The sequence below is a fragment of the Meles meles genome, chromosome 7 (assembly GCF_922984935.1).
Source record: "Meles meles chromosome 7, mMelMel3.1 paternal haplotype, whole genome shotgun sequence".
NCBI lineage: Eukaryota > Metazoa > Chordata > Mammalia > Carnivora > Mustelidae > Meles > Meles meles.
This window is the reverse complement of record NC_060072.1, coordinates 101,997,870-102,015,406: the sequence shown is the minus strand read 5'-3', so window position 1 is coordinate 102,015,406 and position 17,537 is coordinate 101,997,870. Positions and strand designations below refer to the sequence as shown.

The 17,537-nt window shown below is 45.5% G+C and overlaps 1 protein-coding gene across 1 annotated transcript in view; it reads left to right on the top strand.

Annotated features, from left to right (window-relative positions):
* PPM1H (protein phosphatase, Mg2+/Mn2+ dependent 1H) overlaps positions 1-17,537 on the top strand; it is a 258,148-nt gene that overhangs the window by 221,045 nt on the left and 19,566 nt on the right. Inside the window, exon 9 of the mRNA XM_046011468.1 lies at positions 16,303-16,454. Within this exon, the coding sequence (XP_045867424.1) occupies positions 16,303-16,454 (152 nt within the window). The remainder of the gene's footprint in view (positions 1-16,302; positions 16,455-17,537) is intronic.

Here is a 17,537-nt window from a genome sequence, read left to right as displayed (position 1 = left end):
TTGATGAGCTAAATAAAAATAAGACAAAAACATGTGTATCAAATTTATGTAAAAAATGCTCAGGGGTTTAAAAATTAGAGAAGGGTTTCTAGCCAAACACATTTTCGGTTTCGCTGAACACAAGGCGCTGGAAAAATCTCGAGTTTGCCAAACCCAAAGAGCAGCCGCCAGGCTTGCTGAGCCTCCCTCCTGTCTTCCAAGGTCTGAGGCAGGGATTTCCGGCCAAGAAATGAATTCCACAAGGGGCCCCCGCCAACCTAGCGTTGGCCTGACCATCAAATGTGGAGGCGTTCTGACTCTCGTCTGGTCCACAGCACCGTGGTTCCCCGTGTCACGGTGGAAGAGCAGCCTCTCCCCACCGAAGAGAAAGCCTCACCCAGGTCTCCCACATCCTTTCGCAGTGAAGCTCCTCAGCAGTCCCCTTTCTTCAACTGTCCCGAAAGAGTTCAAGAGGAGAAAGAAAGGATCAGGAGAGTCAGGCCCTGAGCCCAGATTCTCCACCTCTTCTCTTCCAGCATTTCTTCTCCCCGCCGCAATCCAGCACAATTCCTGCTGTGTTACTCAGGCACCTTGGCACAGGTCTGCAGCCTAAACCTCCAGATGTTCTCTGCTCCGCGCCCCTCTTTGAGCTGTAACGGGCCCTCGCTAGAGCTAGGATTCCTCTTCGTGTTACTTGCTTTCCGACCTGCACTCCAAACCTGCCGTTAGCCCCCTTTCGGGCTCTTGGAAGAATGGGGTCTTTTTCTTTGTGGGGACTACTTTGCAAAGCCAACCAACCCCTCCCTCAACTCTGCATCCCCTCCTCCCGCCGCTGCCAGACTGAACCACAAGGAGCCCCGTTTTCTAATTTTAGTATATGTGCTGCCGAAGCGAGCACGGAGCCCCGTTTTCTCTTGGCTTCATTGTTCCTTTCCTTGGTGTTCAAAATTCCTGTTAGCTGTTTTTTTGTAACGTCAGCTAACTCGTTCAGCTCATTCTTGCTGTTCTTCATCTGTTTTTTCTTTCATCTGAAACCGCCCTCTCTAAGAGAAGGAAGACCTTAGACTCCAGTATCTCAATGCCCATGTGGCCTGCTCTCTGTTAGCCTGCCTTTCCCTTCCCTCAGGTGAGGTGAAAATGCCTGTATTCACAAGGTGCTAGAAAAAGCAAGGAAAAACATCTGTGGAACTATCTGGCCGGAGATGGTCAGGAAATGCTAGTCTTCCTTCCCCATCAGGTTCTGGAAGGCTTTCTACTTAGGGATTCCCAGTCATCCATAGTAAGAGAGAACGACCCTTTTCTTTGGGCTTCTCCTGTTGTCTTCCATGAAAACGTGAACATTATTTCAGATCTCATTGTTACCATCTTAACGTTTAAAGTCCTCTTGATAGCTTTTCATATCCCAAGCCAAAGTCGCACTTTGGGAAGGGGCAAGTTTTATTGTATTGTATAATTTCTGCAAGTCTGTAAAAAACAATATTGATGCATAATGGCATGGGGAAAAGCTGTACTGTGTTAAGTGAAACAGAATATGGTTGTATATACAAAGAGCGTGATCGTTAAGTTAGTAAAAAGGTATGTGCGTGTGTACACAAATATGCACATGAAGAAAATTTAATAAAATGATATCGGTAAATATCTTTGGGTAGTAGAGGAGAAAAAACTTGTTTAAAAAATTCCCTAGCCCCCTCAAAAATACGTTAGGAGGTGGTTTCATATAGTACTTAGAAGCTCAGACTGGTCAGTGTCTTGACTTCAAGCTCTGTCTCTTCACTTACTAGCTGGGTGACCTTGAGAAAGTTACTTTACCTAAATCTCAGCTTCCTCTTCAATAAAAAGAGGACAGTAGCACTCTTATACCCAGAAACTTAATGGAACGAATTAACGACATATATAAAGTACTTAGCCAGAACCAGGCACGATAAGTATTAGTTCCTTGGTCTTTCTCTGATTCCATCAAGATCACAAGATTTCACTGGCTCTTTACATAGAGATCATGAGTCCAATCACGTTTACTGAGCCAAAAACTAGGGAACGTGTCCTCAAAAGAATTAGAATTTGGGGGCAAGTTGGAATGTGAGACCAGTGAAGGAATCATCAATATAAACCCTGCGATTTCTGCTTCCTAAGAGACTAGGGGAATTCCAAAAAGGGAGAGGGACTCATATACTGTAAAGAAGGACAAGATAAGTAGAACAAGAAAAGAGGCAGGAGTGAGTCTGGTGTGAAGTAAAATTTGCCTTATGAGGTCTGAAGATGGAAGATTAGCTCAATGGGCTATGAGCTATATAATAAACTAATTATTGTGGAGGGCCTTGAGCTGGACCCAAGGCAGTAGGTAAGGTCTTTAAGCAAGGGGGTAGCATAATAAATGTTGGGTGGAAGCCTCTCACAGCCTATAGATGGGGGCACGGGGTGGTGGAGGGGTGAGGAGAGGCAGACAGGAGACTGAAACTTTGGCAGGAGGACGGAAGCTAGGACAGGGACTGTGAAAATGAAAACAAGGGTCATCTGAGAGACGTTGCAACAGAAAAATGTAACAAAAACATGGCCGTTTTAGAGGATGAGGCAGAGTGAAATTTTCTAAAAATTAAAAATTCACTGCTTTCTAGCCTGGGAAAGGGAAAGGTGTTGCTTATTGGGGACTGAAGAAGAAACCTAATTTTATACTTTTTCTCTTTGAGTTTTCTGAACAATTAAAAACATAGCCACCAGTGCCTGGGATGAAAATAACTTTATAACCAGTATAAAGTTAGACTAGAAACTATAATTTGGATTTCAGGATTTCAGACCAAAATGTTGTTCTTGTTCTTCTACTCTACCCAGATTAAATTTACCCACTCGATAGCTGTGGCTCTCTTCTCCTCACCCCACAGAAAGTGTTGTTCCTAATACTTGCCTGTTGGAGGACAGGAGCAAAGGGAACAAGTGATGCTTATAGACAGCTAGAAACCAAGGAGAAAAGTCCATGGGAGCCCAGTGTCCCATCCCATCTCCCCAGCCCCATAGGGGGAGAGGGCCTAGAAGTGATCTCTCTCACTACAGTACCTTGTGCCTCTATGGACTGCTGAACCCCCCAGAACCTTGAGTCTTGACAGAACAGTGTATTATCTGTATTTATATGTTCTTACCTTTCATATATCTGTGGGTTGGCTGGGCTCAGCTAGGTGGTTCTGTCTGGGAGTCTCGTGTCACAGTTGGATACCAGCTGGGGCTAGAGTCATCTGAAGACTAGATGGGCTGGAAGTCCAAAATGGCTCACTCACGTAGCTGGCAGTGGACATTGGCTATCAGCTGGAAGTTCGGCTGAGGCAGCTACACATGGCCTCTTCATGGGCTCTCGGCTTTTCATAGCATGGCAGTTGGATTCTGAGAAAAAACAGCTCAAGAGTGAGTGGTTCAAGACTGCCAAGCAGAAGTTATAAGGCTTTTTAAGACCTAGCCCCGGGACGCCTGGGTGGCTTAGTCATTAAGTGTCTGCCTTGGCTCAGGTCATGATACCAGGGTTTTGGGATCATGTCCCGCATCAGGCCCCCTGCTCGGTGGGAAGCCTGCTTCTCCCTCTCCCACTGCCCCTACTTGTGTTCCTCTCTCACTGTGTGTCTCTCTGTCAAATAAATAAAATCTTAAAAAAAAACACACACACACAACACCTAACTTCAGTGGCATCTGGGTGGCTCAGTCAGTTAAGCACCTGACTCTTGATTTCAGCTCAGGACAGGATCTCAGGGTGAAGAGATTGAGCCCCACGTCAGGCTCTGTGTTCAGTGGTGAGTCCTCTTGAGATTCTCTCCCTCTCCTTCTGTCCCCTTCCCTGCCCTTCCATCCATAAAATAAATTAATAAATCTTAAAAAACAAACGAACAAACCAAAAACCCTAGCCTCAGAAGGCCTAGAACCATCATCTCTGCCACATACTAGTAGTCAGGGATATCACTAAGGCTGGTCCATATTTGGGGAGAGGGAAGTTGGAATCCATCGTTTCATGGGTGAAACAGCGTGCATGTACAGGGAGGGCAGGAATTGATAGAGGCCGTCTTGGAAGCTCTGTAGAAGTGTCTTTCCTGCTGTGAAATCTTGAAGATTAGAGTAATAATCATCTATCTTTCCAGTGCAAACTAATATAAATTGATGAGTTAGCTGTTTAGCTAGTTAACGGAGGTAATCTAGTTATCAGTATGGAGGCAGATTTACAAAGAAGCTAATTAAACATGAGTTATCAGGGTTCTTCACTTGGACCAGCCCTTACTGAGTTCTGGTTATTGCTAGGAAATGTAGAATGTTCTAGGTGGAGAGGAGAGGCAAGGTTACAGTCAGGAATCATTTCTTTGTAAACATTTCTCAAAAGAAAGGGACCTCATTTTCCACAGTTTAGGAACTTGTTACAGTTTCTTCCTTCATTAAGAAAAAAAAAAAAAGTTGGGGCGCCTGGGTGGCTCAGTGGGTTAAAGCCTCTGCCTTCGGCTCGGGTCATGATCTCAGGGTCCTGGGATCGAGCCCCGCATCGGGTTCTCTGCTCCGCAGGGAGCCTGCTTCCTCCTCTCTCCCTGCCTGCCTCTCTGCCTAGTTGTGATTTCTCTCTGTCAAATAAATAAAATATTTAAAAAAAGAAGTTTTATCTACTTGAGAGAGAAGAGTGGGGTGAGGGACAAAGGGAAAGAACTTACAAGCAGACTCCCTGCTGAGCATGCCCCTGACCTGGGCTCGATTGCATGACCCATGAGATCATAACAGAAGCTAAAACCAAGAGACCGGCACTTAAATGACTGAGCCACCCAGGTGCCCCTTCTTCTCTTATTATTTTTATTTTATTTATTTATTTTTTAAAAGATTTATTTTTTTTTAGAGAGTGCATGTGTGCATGCAGGAGGGAAGGGCGGGGGGGCGGGGAGAGAGAGAGAGAATCCCAAGCAGACTCCCCACTGAGTGCAGAGCCTGATATGGGGCTCAGTCCTGCCACCCTGAGATCATGACCTGAGCTGAAACCAAGAGCTGGACACTCAACCCACTGAGCCCTTCAGGTGCTGTTCTCACTTTAAATAAACGCATTAATACCTGTGTTTTTATTCATAATTGCTTCTGTATCCCTTTTTGTGAAGAGAGCTGCTAAAATTGTATAAATTTCAGGCCTCACAAACCATGGCTACTCCTACAAAAGAAAAATGGTGAGTTCTATCTAGGGATGCTTTGCTAGTCTAGAACAATTGTGTTTGGCAGTTTTCTTTTTCTAGTTTTATTGAGATACAATTGATGTGTAACATTGTATAAGCTTAAAGTATACAATGTGTTGGGGCACCTGGGTGGCTCAGTGGGTTAAAACCTCTGCCTTCGGTTCAGGTCATGATCCCAGCGTCCTGGGATCGAGCCCCACATCAGGCTCTCTGCTCCGCAGGGAGCCTGCTTCCTCCTCTCTCTCTGCCTGCTTCTCTGCCTAGTTGTGATTTCTCTCTGTCAAATACATAAAATATTTAAAAAAAGAAGTATACAGTGTGTTGATTTGATGCACTTGTGTATGTATATTACAAAATAATTAGCACTATAGCTCTGTCACATCAGATCATTACTGCTTCTCTTGTGCTGAGAATATTAAAGCTTTACTCTCTTAGCACCTTTAAGTATATAATATAGTAATATATATAGATGTGTATATTTTATGCATATACATATATACATAAAATGTATATCCATATATGTATATATATATTACACAGCATCTATAGGTTATGTGTAACTACAGTTCCCAGGCTGGACTTGGGATCCCTAGTCTTATAACTGGAGGTCTGTGCCCTTCAGCCGACATCTCATGCATCTTTTCAGTTGGGGTGCTGTACTCTTGGAGGCTGTCTGCTCCCCTTCCACCACCACCATCACCCCCACTTTGAAAATGTGTGTGGGATGGGGGATGGGGCGGGGAATCACGTTAAGAGTATAGAGAAGCTGGTTTTATTTGACTAAGATGACGTTAGACCCTACATCTAGGAAAGATTCTGTGACTTCACTTGTCCTCCATCTGCATCTCTAACTCTCTGGTCTAGCTGTAAAAATCACTCGTATGTGTGCATGTGACATTTTCCTGGCTTGTTTCCATTGGGAAATGACTTGGGAAGTAACTAGCTATTTGAATAAAACCAGAATTTGACATTTACTTTGACACCAAAAATTGTGGCTTGGCAACTCATAAAATTTATGGTCACACAAGGGAGCCAACCTCTCTATTGTGTCAAATGTTTTTTCTCATTGGAGATTATTTCGCTCTGATCCCCTTCTAAAAAATAACAATTTCACTTGAATGTTTCGGTTAAACATGTAGTATCTTTTTGTGTGTGTGTGTGTGCATTTATTTATTGCATTACACACAGAAGAGTAGTTTGAGAAGTTTGTTTAAAAATGCAAATCCCAGGGTGCCTGGCTGGCTCAGTCGGTAGAGCATGAGACTCTTGATCTTGGGGTCCCGAGTTCAAGCTCCATGTTGGTATATGGTTTAATGTAAAAAAAAGAATAAAAAAGAAAAACAGATTTAATCATGTATAAAGAAGATGCATGCCTGTGATCTCACTGACATAAAATGACATCCATACCTCAGTGGCCACCAGACCATTCAGCAGATCATAGGCAAGCATGGCATCATTGGCTGTGATGTTTGAAGACATTTTTTTTTTTTTTTTTGGTGAGAGTGGAAGAGAGAAGTGGGAGGGGGGCAGAGGAGAGGGAGAGAGAATCTTAAGCAGGCTCCACACCAAGCATAGAGCTCAATGTGGGGCTCAGTCTCACAACCCTGAGATCATGCCCTGGCCTGAAATCAAGAGTGGGACGCTTAAATGACTGAGCTGCCCAGGCGCCCGTGAAGACCAGTCTTTAACATCTGTTTATATTTGTTTGTTTTATTATTTGAGTGTTCTTGGACCATGTGTGGTCAGACACATTGTGTCTTCTCTCCTGAGGTGAGATACATAGTAACTTGCTCTCCTGCTCACTGGAGATCTCTGAAATCCTGCCACGTGCAAAAAGTCCTGTGCAGCAATAACACAGTCTGGTTATGTGGTTTTGTTAGGTCCCAATGACCGGAAGTAGCAGTCCTTTCATAATTTCTTCGCCCGGTGGTGATATGACTTACCCTCTCAACCAGGACATTTTTGAGAGTCAGTGAGGACATCTTTAATAATTTTGCTGGGGGGGGGGCGCCTGGGTGGCTCAGCGGTTTAGGCCTCTGCCTTCGGCTCAGGTCATGATCTCGGGGTCCTGGGATCGAGCCCCACATCGGGCTCTATGCTCAGTAGGGAGCCTGTTTCTCCCTCTCTCTCTGCCTACTTGTGACCCCCTCTCTGTCAAATAAATAAATAAAATATTTAAAAAAAAATAATTTTGCTGGGAAAACAGCACAAACCAAAACTTTCTCATGCACACTGGGACACAGGTCACTCTGTGTGTGTCCTCACTGGAGTTGACACGACTCAGTCCACGTACACTGCACCCACATGCCTTCACTCACAGGCTGAGGTTTCTTCTGACCTTTCGCTTGTAAATGGGCATTTTAATGAATACAGACTTATTCCTCAGATGATCGATAAGCTAGATTCAAGCCATTCATTCACTGATTCATTCAATAAGCCTTTACTTCGTCGTGCACAAGCCAGTGGAAGCCCAAAGAAAGGAGTGGATCATGGGAGTAGCCCAGCATGTAAAGGAAATTCCTTCCTATAGCTTATTATCTCACTGAGCTGCAAAGCACTGGTCTCATGAGGAGAAAACAGAATCCTCCCGCTAGAGTGGCCAGCCGGTAGCACTGGGTTCAGCTTCAGGCTCCTTACTTAATACTTCCACTGGTATAGAGACATTTCAGCTATTAAGTTGTATCCACCCTCAAAAGTCACATGTTTACTTTGCAGACTGCAAAAGAAAAAGCAAACCCACAAGAATATCTGCGGTATATTTCAAATATAAAATTATGCCCACAGCCCAAACAGCCGGCTCCTTTTGGGGAGTGTGGGTAGCCAGCGTATTTGTAATATTTAAATGTCCCTTGATGCGTTTAAAGTCAGAGGCTCCGAGGTCATGGGGCCCGTCGAATGCAGCCCCAAGTCCTCCTGTGATGAGTCAGAGAACATTAACGCCGTAAGCATCCCCAGCGACCACCGCATCCCAACCCTTCATTTCACTACAGAGACACTGAAGTTTTGAAAAGTCGTATCTTCTCCCTCACCATTCCTCAGTGAAAATCCAGTGCTGTGGCCAAACAAGATGGTATAAAGCCGCCCAAGCACACCAGCTCTCTCTCCCCTCCCCAGGCTTTGGCCCCTGCAGCTCCCGCTGTGTGTCAGACATGTGATCCAGCTCCTTCCTCCTCACGTGCCATGTGATGAGTCACTGCTGCCTTCCACATTCCCTGCAGGTTGTCAGTAGACTTTGAAAATGTGAACGACCAAGTGGTTTTGCCTAAATTTTAAGGAGCAGAAGTGGGTTTCAAACCCAAGTCTTTTGCCACCAAATTCAATGTGTGTTTCATGACACTGTGTAGATAGTGTCACAAGAGACTCCGGGAAAAAATATTCAATGGAAAAAAGACAGTCTCTTCAATAAATGGTGCTGGGAAAACTGGACAGCGATATGTAGAAGAATGAAACTCAACCATTCTCTTACACTGTACACATAGATAAACTCGAAATGGATAAAAGACCTCAAAGTGAGACAGGAATCTATCAGAATCCTAGAGGAGAACATAGGCAGTAACCTCTTCAATATCAGCCACAGCAACTTCTTTCAAGATATGTCTCCAAAGGCAAAGGAAACAAAAGCACAAATGAACTTTTGGGACTTCATCAAGATCAAAAGCTTCTGCACAGCAAAGGAAACAGTCAACAAAACAAAGAGGCAACCCACGGAATGGGAGAAGATATTTGCAAATGACAGTACAGACAAAAGGTTGATATCCAGAATCTATAAAGAACTTCTCAAACTCAACACACACAAAACAGATAATCATATCAAAAAATGGGCAGAAGATATGAACAGACACTTCTCCAACGAAGACATACAAATGGCTATCAGACACATGAAAAAATGTTCATCATCACTACCCATCAGGGAGATTCAAATTAAAACAACATTGAGATACCACCTGACACCAGTTAGAATGGCCAAAATTAGCAAGACAGGAAACATGTGTTGGAGAGGATGTGGAGAAAGGGGAACCCTCTTCCACTGTTGGTGGGAATGCAAGTTAGTGCAGCCACTTTGGAGAACAGTGTGGAGATTCCTGAAGAAATTAAGAATAGAGCTTCCCTATGACCCTGCAATGGCACTGCTGGGTATTTACCCCAAAGATACAGATGTAGTGAAAAGAAGGGCCATCTGTACCCCAATGTTTATTGCAGCAATGGCTACGGTCGCCAAACTGTGGAAAGAACCAAGATGCCCTTCAACGGATGAATGGATAAGGAAGATGTGGTCCATATACACAATGGAGTATTATGCCTCCATCAGTAAGGATGAATACCCAACTTTTGTAGCAACCTGGACGGGACTGGAAGAGATTATGCTGAGCAAAATAAGTCAAGCAGAGAGAGTCAAGTATCATATGGTCTCACTTATTTGTGGAGCATAACAAATAACATGGAGGACATGGGGAGATGGAGAGGAGAGGGAGTTGAGGGAAACTGGAAGGGGAGATGAACCATGAGAGACTATGGACTCTGAAAAACAACCAGAGGGTTTTGAAGGGGCGGGGGGGGTGGGAGGTTGAGGAACCAGGTGGTGGGTAATAGGGAGGGCACGTACTACATGGCGCACTGGGTGTGATGCCAAAACAATGAACACTGTTATGCTGTAAATAAACAAAAAAAATAAATAAATTAAAAAAAAAGAAAAAGAGAGACTCTGCTTGCTGTCTTGGTGGCTTGCCAGAATGCCAGCATTGAAATAATCTGCTTGGTTCATAGGACTGGACCACAGGAAATATGGTGGAGTTTTAGGGGTTTTTTGGTACACATGCCATATTCAAAGTTCTCTAGGTTGAGCTTTTGAGTTGGCTACATGGGGTATAGAGGATAAGACTTTGTCCTCTCCTTATTTTCTACCACCTGTCAGCATCCTTGTCTTGGGAACCATCTGGCTTTCCTGCCAAGAACACTAGTGAGAGTCCCAATCACTGTTATTTTAAAAGAGACTTGTACTTGAACTCCAAGGCCCTTTAGCCCACTCTGAACCCTCTCCTTCCACAAACTAGCTCACTTTCAGGTGGACTGCCCAGAGATCAGTGTCCTAAGATAATAACATGTGGTACGTTAGAATTTTTGGTTTCCTTCCATGTCAGCTCATTTGATCTTTCTAAGAGCTTTGTGAGAGAAGTGAAGCAGATGCTATCATATATATTTTTTTTTTATTTTTAAACAATTGTTTCAGAGATGAGAAGATTGAGAACAAAAGAAAATAAATGGTGGGGCGCCTGGGTGGCTCAATGGGTTAAGCGTCTGCCTTCAACTCAGGTCATGATCTCAAGGTCCTGGGATCAAGCCCAGCATCGGGCTCTGCTCAGCAGGGAGCCTGCTTCTTCCTCCCCTCTGCCTACTTGCGATCTCTCTCTGTCAAATAAATAAATAAAATCTTGAAAAAGAAGATAAATGGCTTTTCTCAAGTCCCAAAGGTGGTTAGAAGCAGAGACCTGAAGTCGGGGCTTTTGATCTCAAAGGCAGGGCTCTTGTTCCTCCCAAAAAGCCAGGCCTGAGCTGTGCAAGCTCATGGGCCTCCGCTGAGTGCTTCAGAGGGAAAAAAGGTTGGCGAATTTGCTGAGTTGATAAGCTGTAAAAGCCACAAGGGCATCCTAGAGAAGCAGCCCAGATCTGACAAATGGAAGAATTGATGGGCTCTTTTTTTTTTTTTTAATTTTTTTTTAAGATTTTATTTATTTAACAGGCAGAGATCACAAGTAGGCAGAGAGAGAGGAGGAAGCAGGCTCCCTGCGGAACAGAGAGCCCAATGCGGGGCTCGACCCCAGGACCCTGAGATCATGACCTGAGCCGAAGGCAGCGGCTTAATCCACTGAGCCACCCAGGTGCCCTGATGGGCTCTTTTTTAGAAGTGGCTTCGAGAAGCCTGCATCAGCTTACACCCGTGTGAACTATCTTAACATGCCACCGAAGGTTCCTCTGCAATAGAGCAAAGAGACGAACACACGTTTTCCACAAACGCTGAAGCAGCAGCCTGTGGCCAAGCCCTGAGTGGTGGGGCTGGATGAAGCTTGTTTGTCGCAAGCGCCTGTGTCCGCAGGTGCCCAGTGATGACACTGAGGATATCTGTAAGTGCTCTGCCACCAGGGGCCTGGGGACAGCAGTCAGCACTCGGCTCATTCAGGGGCACATTAGCCAAGGCTCTTCTGTGCCCCCAGACTCCCTCCTGCTCCCTCCTGTACACTGAGTTTTTTGTCAGCAGATCCAGTGAGGACAGGGAAGGAAAAGGAGAGAGTCTGCAACTTCCATTAAGTTTCAGCACACTGCATTTGGGTGACTGCGTGGCAGAGGTAACAAGCCAAATCCGCCCGGTCACCAGATTAGAGCAGACTCTGAATAGATCTCTGACGCGGAATTATTTTTCTTCCTCCCTTCCTCGCATTTCTTCTTTGTCTCAGCAAGTATGTCCCGAAGATCTATTGTTACTTACTATGAAAAATACTGGGAGCGCGAGAAGAAATGCAAAGTGGGATCTCTGGCCAGAGGGTGAGTTTGGGGAGGGGAGAGAAGAGGCCCAGGTCACTGCCTGTTCGCGGTGAGCAGATCAGGGTCAATGTGCAGTGAGGCAGGTGCTTCTCTTGGCTGCTTATTGAACGCTTCCCAAATGCTAACTCCGTGTTCTGTGTTCTGGGGATAGAAACAGAGAGGGCAGCTCAGACCTTGCCCCTTGAGGAGCCTACTGCCTCTGACCATGTTTCCAAGGCAAGGCTCCCCCACCCACTTGCATTGGAGTTACCTGTCCTTTGTCTAAAGCTGATGCCTGGGTCCAGATCGACACAATCAGAATGCTAAAGGTGGGCCCTTGAGTCTCAAGTTGTTGGGTGAGCACCCCTGGTGATTCTTCTTCTTCTTCTTCTTCTTCTTTTTAAGATTTTATTTATTTATTTGACAGAGAAAGTATACAAGCAGAGGGAATGGCAGAGGGAGAGGGAGAAGCAGGCCTCTCGCTGAGCAGAGAGCCCGATGTGGGGCTTGATCCCAGGACCCTGGGATCATGACCTAAACCGAAGGCAGGTGCTTAACCGACTGAGCCACCCAGGCGCCCCAACCCCAGGTGATTCTTAGGGTTAGGGGAGTTTGAGCATGATCTTGTGGCAGAGACGAACAAGGGGACCCAAACAGGTACAGCTAGGGAAGAGCTGTGACGGGGGGGTGTGCGGGCTTGTGACTACAAAGACTGGGGAAGAGGAATGGACCCTGCTTGTTGGTTTCCTTCAGGATGGTAGCAAAGGGGGGCACTGCACCCCCAGTCTAACACCGTGTCCAGAGGAAGGAACGGGAGGCACAGGAAGGGACCTGTGGGAAGTCACCTCCCTTATTGAGATCTTTGTTCAAACAGTACCTTCCCAGAGAGGCCTGCTATAGCCAGGTCTTCTAAAAGGACTCTCTTATCATTTTTCTTATTTTTTTTAATTTAAATTCAATTAATGAACATACAAGGTATTATTGTTTTCAAAGGTAGAGTTCAGTCACTCCTCAGTCTTATGTAACACCCAGTGCTCATTATATCACGTGCCTTCCTGAATGTCTGTCACTCAGTGACCCCATCTTGTCGTTCTTCTTACTCCGACTTTCCCTGAGAGCACCTATCCTCTTCTGATGTTGGAGTTTGTATGTCTGTCTAATCTACTAGTGTAGAAATTGTGCGGGCGCCTGCATGGCTCAGTCGGTTAAGCCTCTGACTCTTGATTTTGGCTTGGGACACGATCTTAAGGTCATGAGATCGATCCCCACATCCAGCTCCCAGGGTGTAGAGCCTGCTAAAGATTGTTTCTCTCCCTCTTCCTCTCCCCTTCCCACCCTCCAAAGAAGCTGTGAGAGACTTCACAGCTGTATCTGCAGGGCCTAGAAAAGTAGTTGGCTCATAGTAAGTGCTCAGTAAACACATAACTGTGCTTCTAGGTGGGCAGACGGATCCACACTGGCTCCGTCTCTCAGCTGCTCGAATTACATTGCTCTCAAAGACTGCAAGAATCTCAACGATTCCTGTGGCCTTTCTCTCCCTTCTTGGCAGCCAGGAACATTGGAACGAGCCACAAGAAGCCCTGACCTTGTTCCCCAGCTCTCCTTCAGACAGAGGCATTTGCATAGTACACGTCTCCCCTCCTGGGCCCTGCAGAGACGCTCTTCCTGTGTCTGGGTCCTGGGGAGCCTCAGAGCCATTAGTGAAATGTGCGGCTTCCTGGAATATCAAGAAGCTATTTACAGAATGGAAGAGGGAACTTTGAGAGGTGAGTGTAGTCTGATAGAGGAAGGCCAACGGCAACTTCAGGGAGAGGAGGTCAGGAGTCCAGAGCCTGGCAGAATCCTCTGGAGCCCTTGCCGCCGGGAGGATAGGCGTGCAGCAGGCTGTCCTGCGCTGCAGCCCAGTTTTTCTGAGAGCTTTTTCACAAAATGTTCTGCATCACGGGTTGATGTATAAGACACGAGTTGTAAGTGGAAAGTTGGCAGAGTCCTTTGGAAATTGGCTAAAGGGCAGGAAATAAAGGGTAGCAATAAAAACCTAAAAGGATGTTAATTGGGGAGTGCCTTGGGGAACAGGGTTGAGACCAGCTTTTTATTATTTACATTAAAAATACTTGAGAATGGTTTTGAAAGGATTTTCATGTTGGCTAATGAAACTGCATTACAGAGCTGCGTGTGGAAATGTGAACAGTGGAATTGGGGAAGGATTCAATTTATTGATGGTATTGAAGAGAGCATTTTCTAATGTGTTTCTGTGCACCAATCCACACCCATTCTGCTGGCTAGACTTCCATTTGAGTAGTGGGCAGGATGACTTAAGATTACACAACTCGAATCTCTACATATTTTTGGCCAGCAGGAAAGCACCTGAAGGGATTCTGGCATCCTAAACTCAGGGTTGTCCTGAAATTAAATGGATGTTATCTTCAGACCTAGAAATCTTTCTTTTAGAAGGAGCTAGAAGACAGGTAGAATACCCTACTTAGCAACAGGCATGAGACTGGAACTGGGATGGCTGACCTCAGCACCCTACCTCCCATAACCTTTGTTACTCACGGAGTTCAGATTATCACAGAAATGTATTGTCGATATACCCCAGTGGGAAGCTAGCAGAATCATTCCATCCTGGAAATAACAGTGAGCCAGGACTGGGGAGCCCGGAGCCAACATTTGCTGTCCTCTCTAAAGCCTGCCTCAGAGGACAGGCTGGAGGCATCACGGAGGCCACCAAGCCCCGGATTCCCTTGCTTGCAAGCCTGGGCCGGTAGGAATCCCCTTCAGCCTCACCAGAGTGTGGTCCCGGGACCCGAGGCATCGACATCACACGGGAGTAAGCTAGAAATGCAGCCTTTCTAGCCATACCCAGAGCTGAACTCAAGTCCCCATTTTAGCAGGATCCCCACCGGACTCCTAGGCCCGTTAGCATTTGAGAAGCACTGCTGTAACATTTGTGACACCCAGGAATCACAAGAAAATACACCAAAGGGGATTTGGTGGCTTCCATGGAGTGAAAACTGGACCACATGAGTTCAGTGGCCCGAAGATAGAATTCTGGCATTCAGGATTTTCCAGTCTGCTGTAAACTAAAGATTCCCCTTGTTGTTTTCTTCAATTTGGCTTCATAAGGCACAGTGCCTTCTCTAGGAGGCAAACTTACCCTTTAAGTGGACATCCCTTTTGAGGCAATGTTAAAAGCCAGTCCAGGATACCCGCGAGTTCTCTTCCCCTGAGTGTGGGCCACGCACTGGGCCATTAGCTAATTGTTATCACCCGGTTAGCAGGCCACAGAGGTGTGGTACCTGGAGGCTGCTTTTCATCTGAGCTCATTTTCCAAGGGCTCTGTGGGTAGGTGTGTAGTATTTGTTGTTTTCAGCTGTTGCGTGTAGGCTGTTAGTCCACAGGACCGCCCTATGTTGGGGTGTCAACAGGCCTGAGCAAACCTTTCTAAACTATAGGAGGCTTGGCTTTCAAATATGTAGGTTTGAGCAGTCGGTAAGCCTCTTAGAATTGAATTCTCTGTAAGTTTGCGATGACCTAACACCGACTGTGTGTTACAGGGCACACGGCTGCTTAAACTCCAAACCTCCTTCTTCTCCCTGCCCCTCCTCTGGCCTACAGCTTTCACTCGGACTTGCTTTTAGAAGATAGGAGAAAGAAATGGAGGGGATGAAGGAACTAGAAGATTGATGACACTGACCTGCGTTTGTCCTTAGCTCATGGGGTGGTGTACACAGGGCTGGTTCTGCCAAATTAGGAGGAAATAGCAATGAAACCCCAAGCTCTTTTGCTGCCAGAGTTGGGTGAAAATAGAGTTGTGACCTAACCCAAATACTGCTTCATTTTTATTCTTTCTAGTTTTGTCAAGGTTATACCATTCTCCTCAAAGAATGGGTGGATATTGAAATATCCGGGTCATTCCAGGTACTAGGGATGAGGAAAGACATCACGTTTGCCAAGATACGGTTTGGAGCCTCGGACTTAGCATGCGTTCTTTCTAACTGAGGCTAGACTGAGGCCCCTCAAATCTCAGTAAAGTTCCGAGCCCCATCCTTACATGAGAGGAGTCCTGCCCCCAGGGCCTCAAACAAGTCAACCAAAAAGTGATTCCTGTGAGCCAATTAAATAAGTGCGTCTCCTCAGTCCTAGACAAATACACGCAGAGGAAGTACTGAAGATCCAAGGCTGGCCTTCTCTCCCCTGCAGACAGAGCCTAGAAGCAAGGAACTCTGCTATCTGTCCTTATACTTAGAGCATCTGGCCCAGAGCGGGCCCTTAGTTAAGTATTTGTGGAATGGATGTGCAAAGGAAAGAAGGGGGCAAGCCTCCAAGTGCTCTTCTGGCTAGCACAGTATTTATCATAGGTATTGTTCTAGCTTTGTCTCCGGCATTGCATTTCCAATCCATTCTTCCTTGTCAACTATGAAGCCCATCTGGTGAGCCCCATATGTCTCTACAGTAAGTCTCCGAAGGAAGCTACCCCTGGCCCCAGAGCTGCCTGCACAACCAAGCGCCTTAGAGTGCATCCCTAAAAACCCCTAGGCTAGAGGGGAAACGAGAAGGGAATTCAGAAGCTCATTTGTGGTGCGAAATAATGCAGTCCCTACCTCTGAAGTAAGAATGTTCCCATTCTTTTCAGGTAAGAGTCTACGATCTCTCCAGATATGAGCATGGAGCAGATGATGTGCTGATCTTGGCCACTGATGGACTCTGGGATGTTTTATCAAATGAAGAAGTGGCAGAAGCCGTCACTCAGTTTCTTCCTAACTGTGACCCAGATGACCCTCACAGGTTTGTGCACTTCGATGATGGTAAGGTTGATCCTCGAGCTAGTTCTCACCATGGGACTGAAATAATAATGCTGGGAGCGGATATGGATGGATTAGGAACTGCAAAAGGTACGTTTCTTACCAGACGTACTTTCACAGCCAAATAAAAATCCTCCTTAAGTTGAACCTAGATGCAAGCGGTAGAGAATGTGATTTGTAGGATACTTCAGCAGCCTGTTTCTCACATTCTTTCTTCATAATTCCAAAGTGAGAATAATCCAATTTGTGATCCTTTTGAGGAGAGTAATACCAAATGCTGCCGGCATTGATTTTTTATCCATTGGGAAATGATTTCTTTTGAGAAATGTAGGGAAAGGAGAGAAAAATTAGAGGAGGTTTTCATTTGTAGCATAATGGCAGTGTAAGTATCCCACACAACTCTAGGTGAGTCTCAGAAATAAACAAAAGTCCCCTCTGGAGAAAAGCAGCATTCACTTAGAACACAAGGAAACAAGTCACCATGAGTAAAAGCCAGTAATAGCAGCAGACAGTGGAGTGTAACCTAGAAGTACTTCATTCTTGAATTTGTCAGCCAAAAATGGAAATATTTTAACTTTTCAGAAATGGTTGTTTTGTTTTCAGAAATGTTTTTAAAAGTGTTGATCTCAGGGTCCTGGGATTGAGCCCCGCATCGGGCTCTCCGCTCAGTGGGGAGCCTGTTTCTCCCTTTCTCTCCACCTGCCTCTCTGCCTACTTGTGACCTCTCTCTCTGTCAAATAAATAAATAAAATACTTACATAAAAAAAAAAAAGTGTTGAAAATAGAGGGCACCTGGGTGGTTCAGTCATTAAGCATCTGTCTTCGGTTCAGGTCATGATCCCAGGGTCCTGGGATTGAGCACCGTATCAGGCTCCCTGCTCTGCGGGAACCCTGTTTCTCCCTCCCCCCTGCTTGTGTTCCCTCTCTTAATCTCTCTGTCTCTCTCTGTCAAATAAATAAATAAAATCTTTTTAAAAAAAAGTGTTGAAAATAGGAACAAAGACAAGAGATTATAAATTGCACAGATTTTAAAAATAAGGAAATGGAATTTCGGGAGATGACAGAT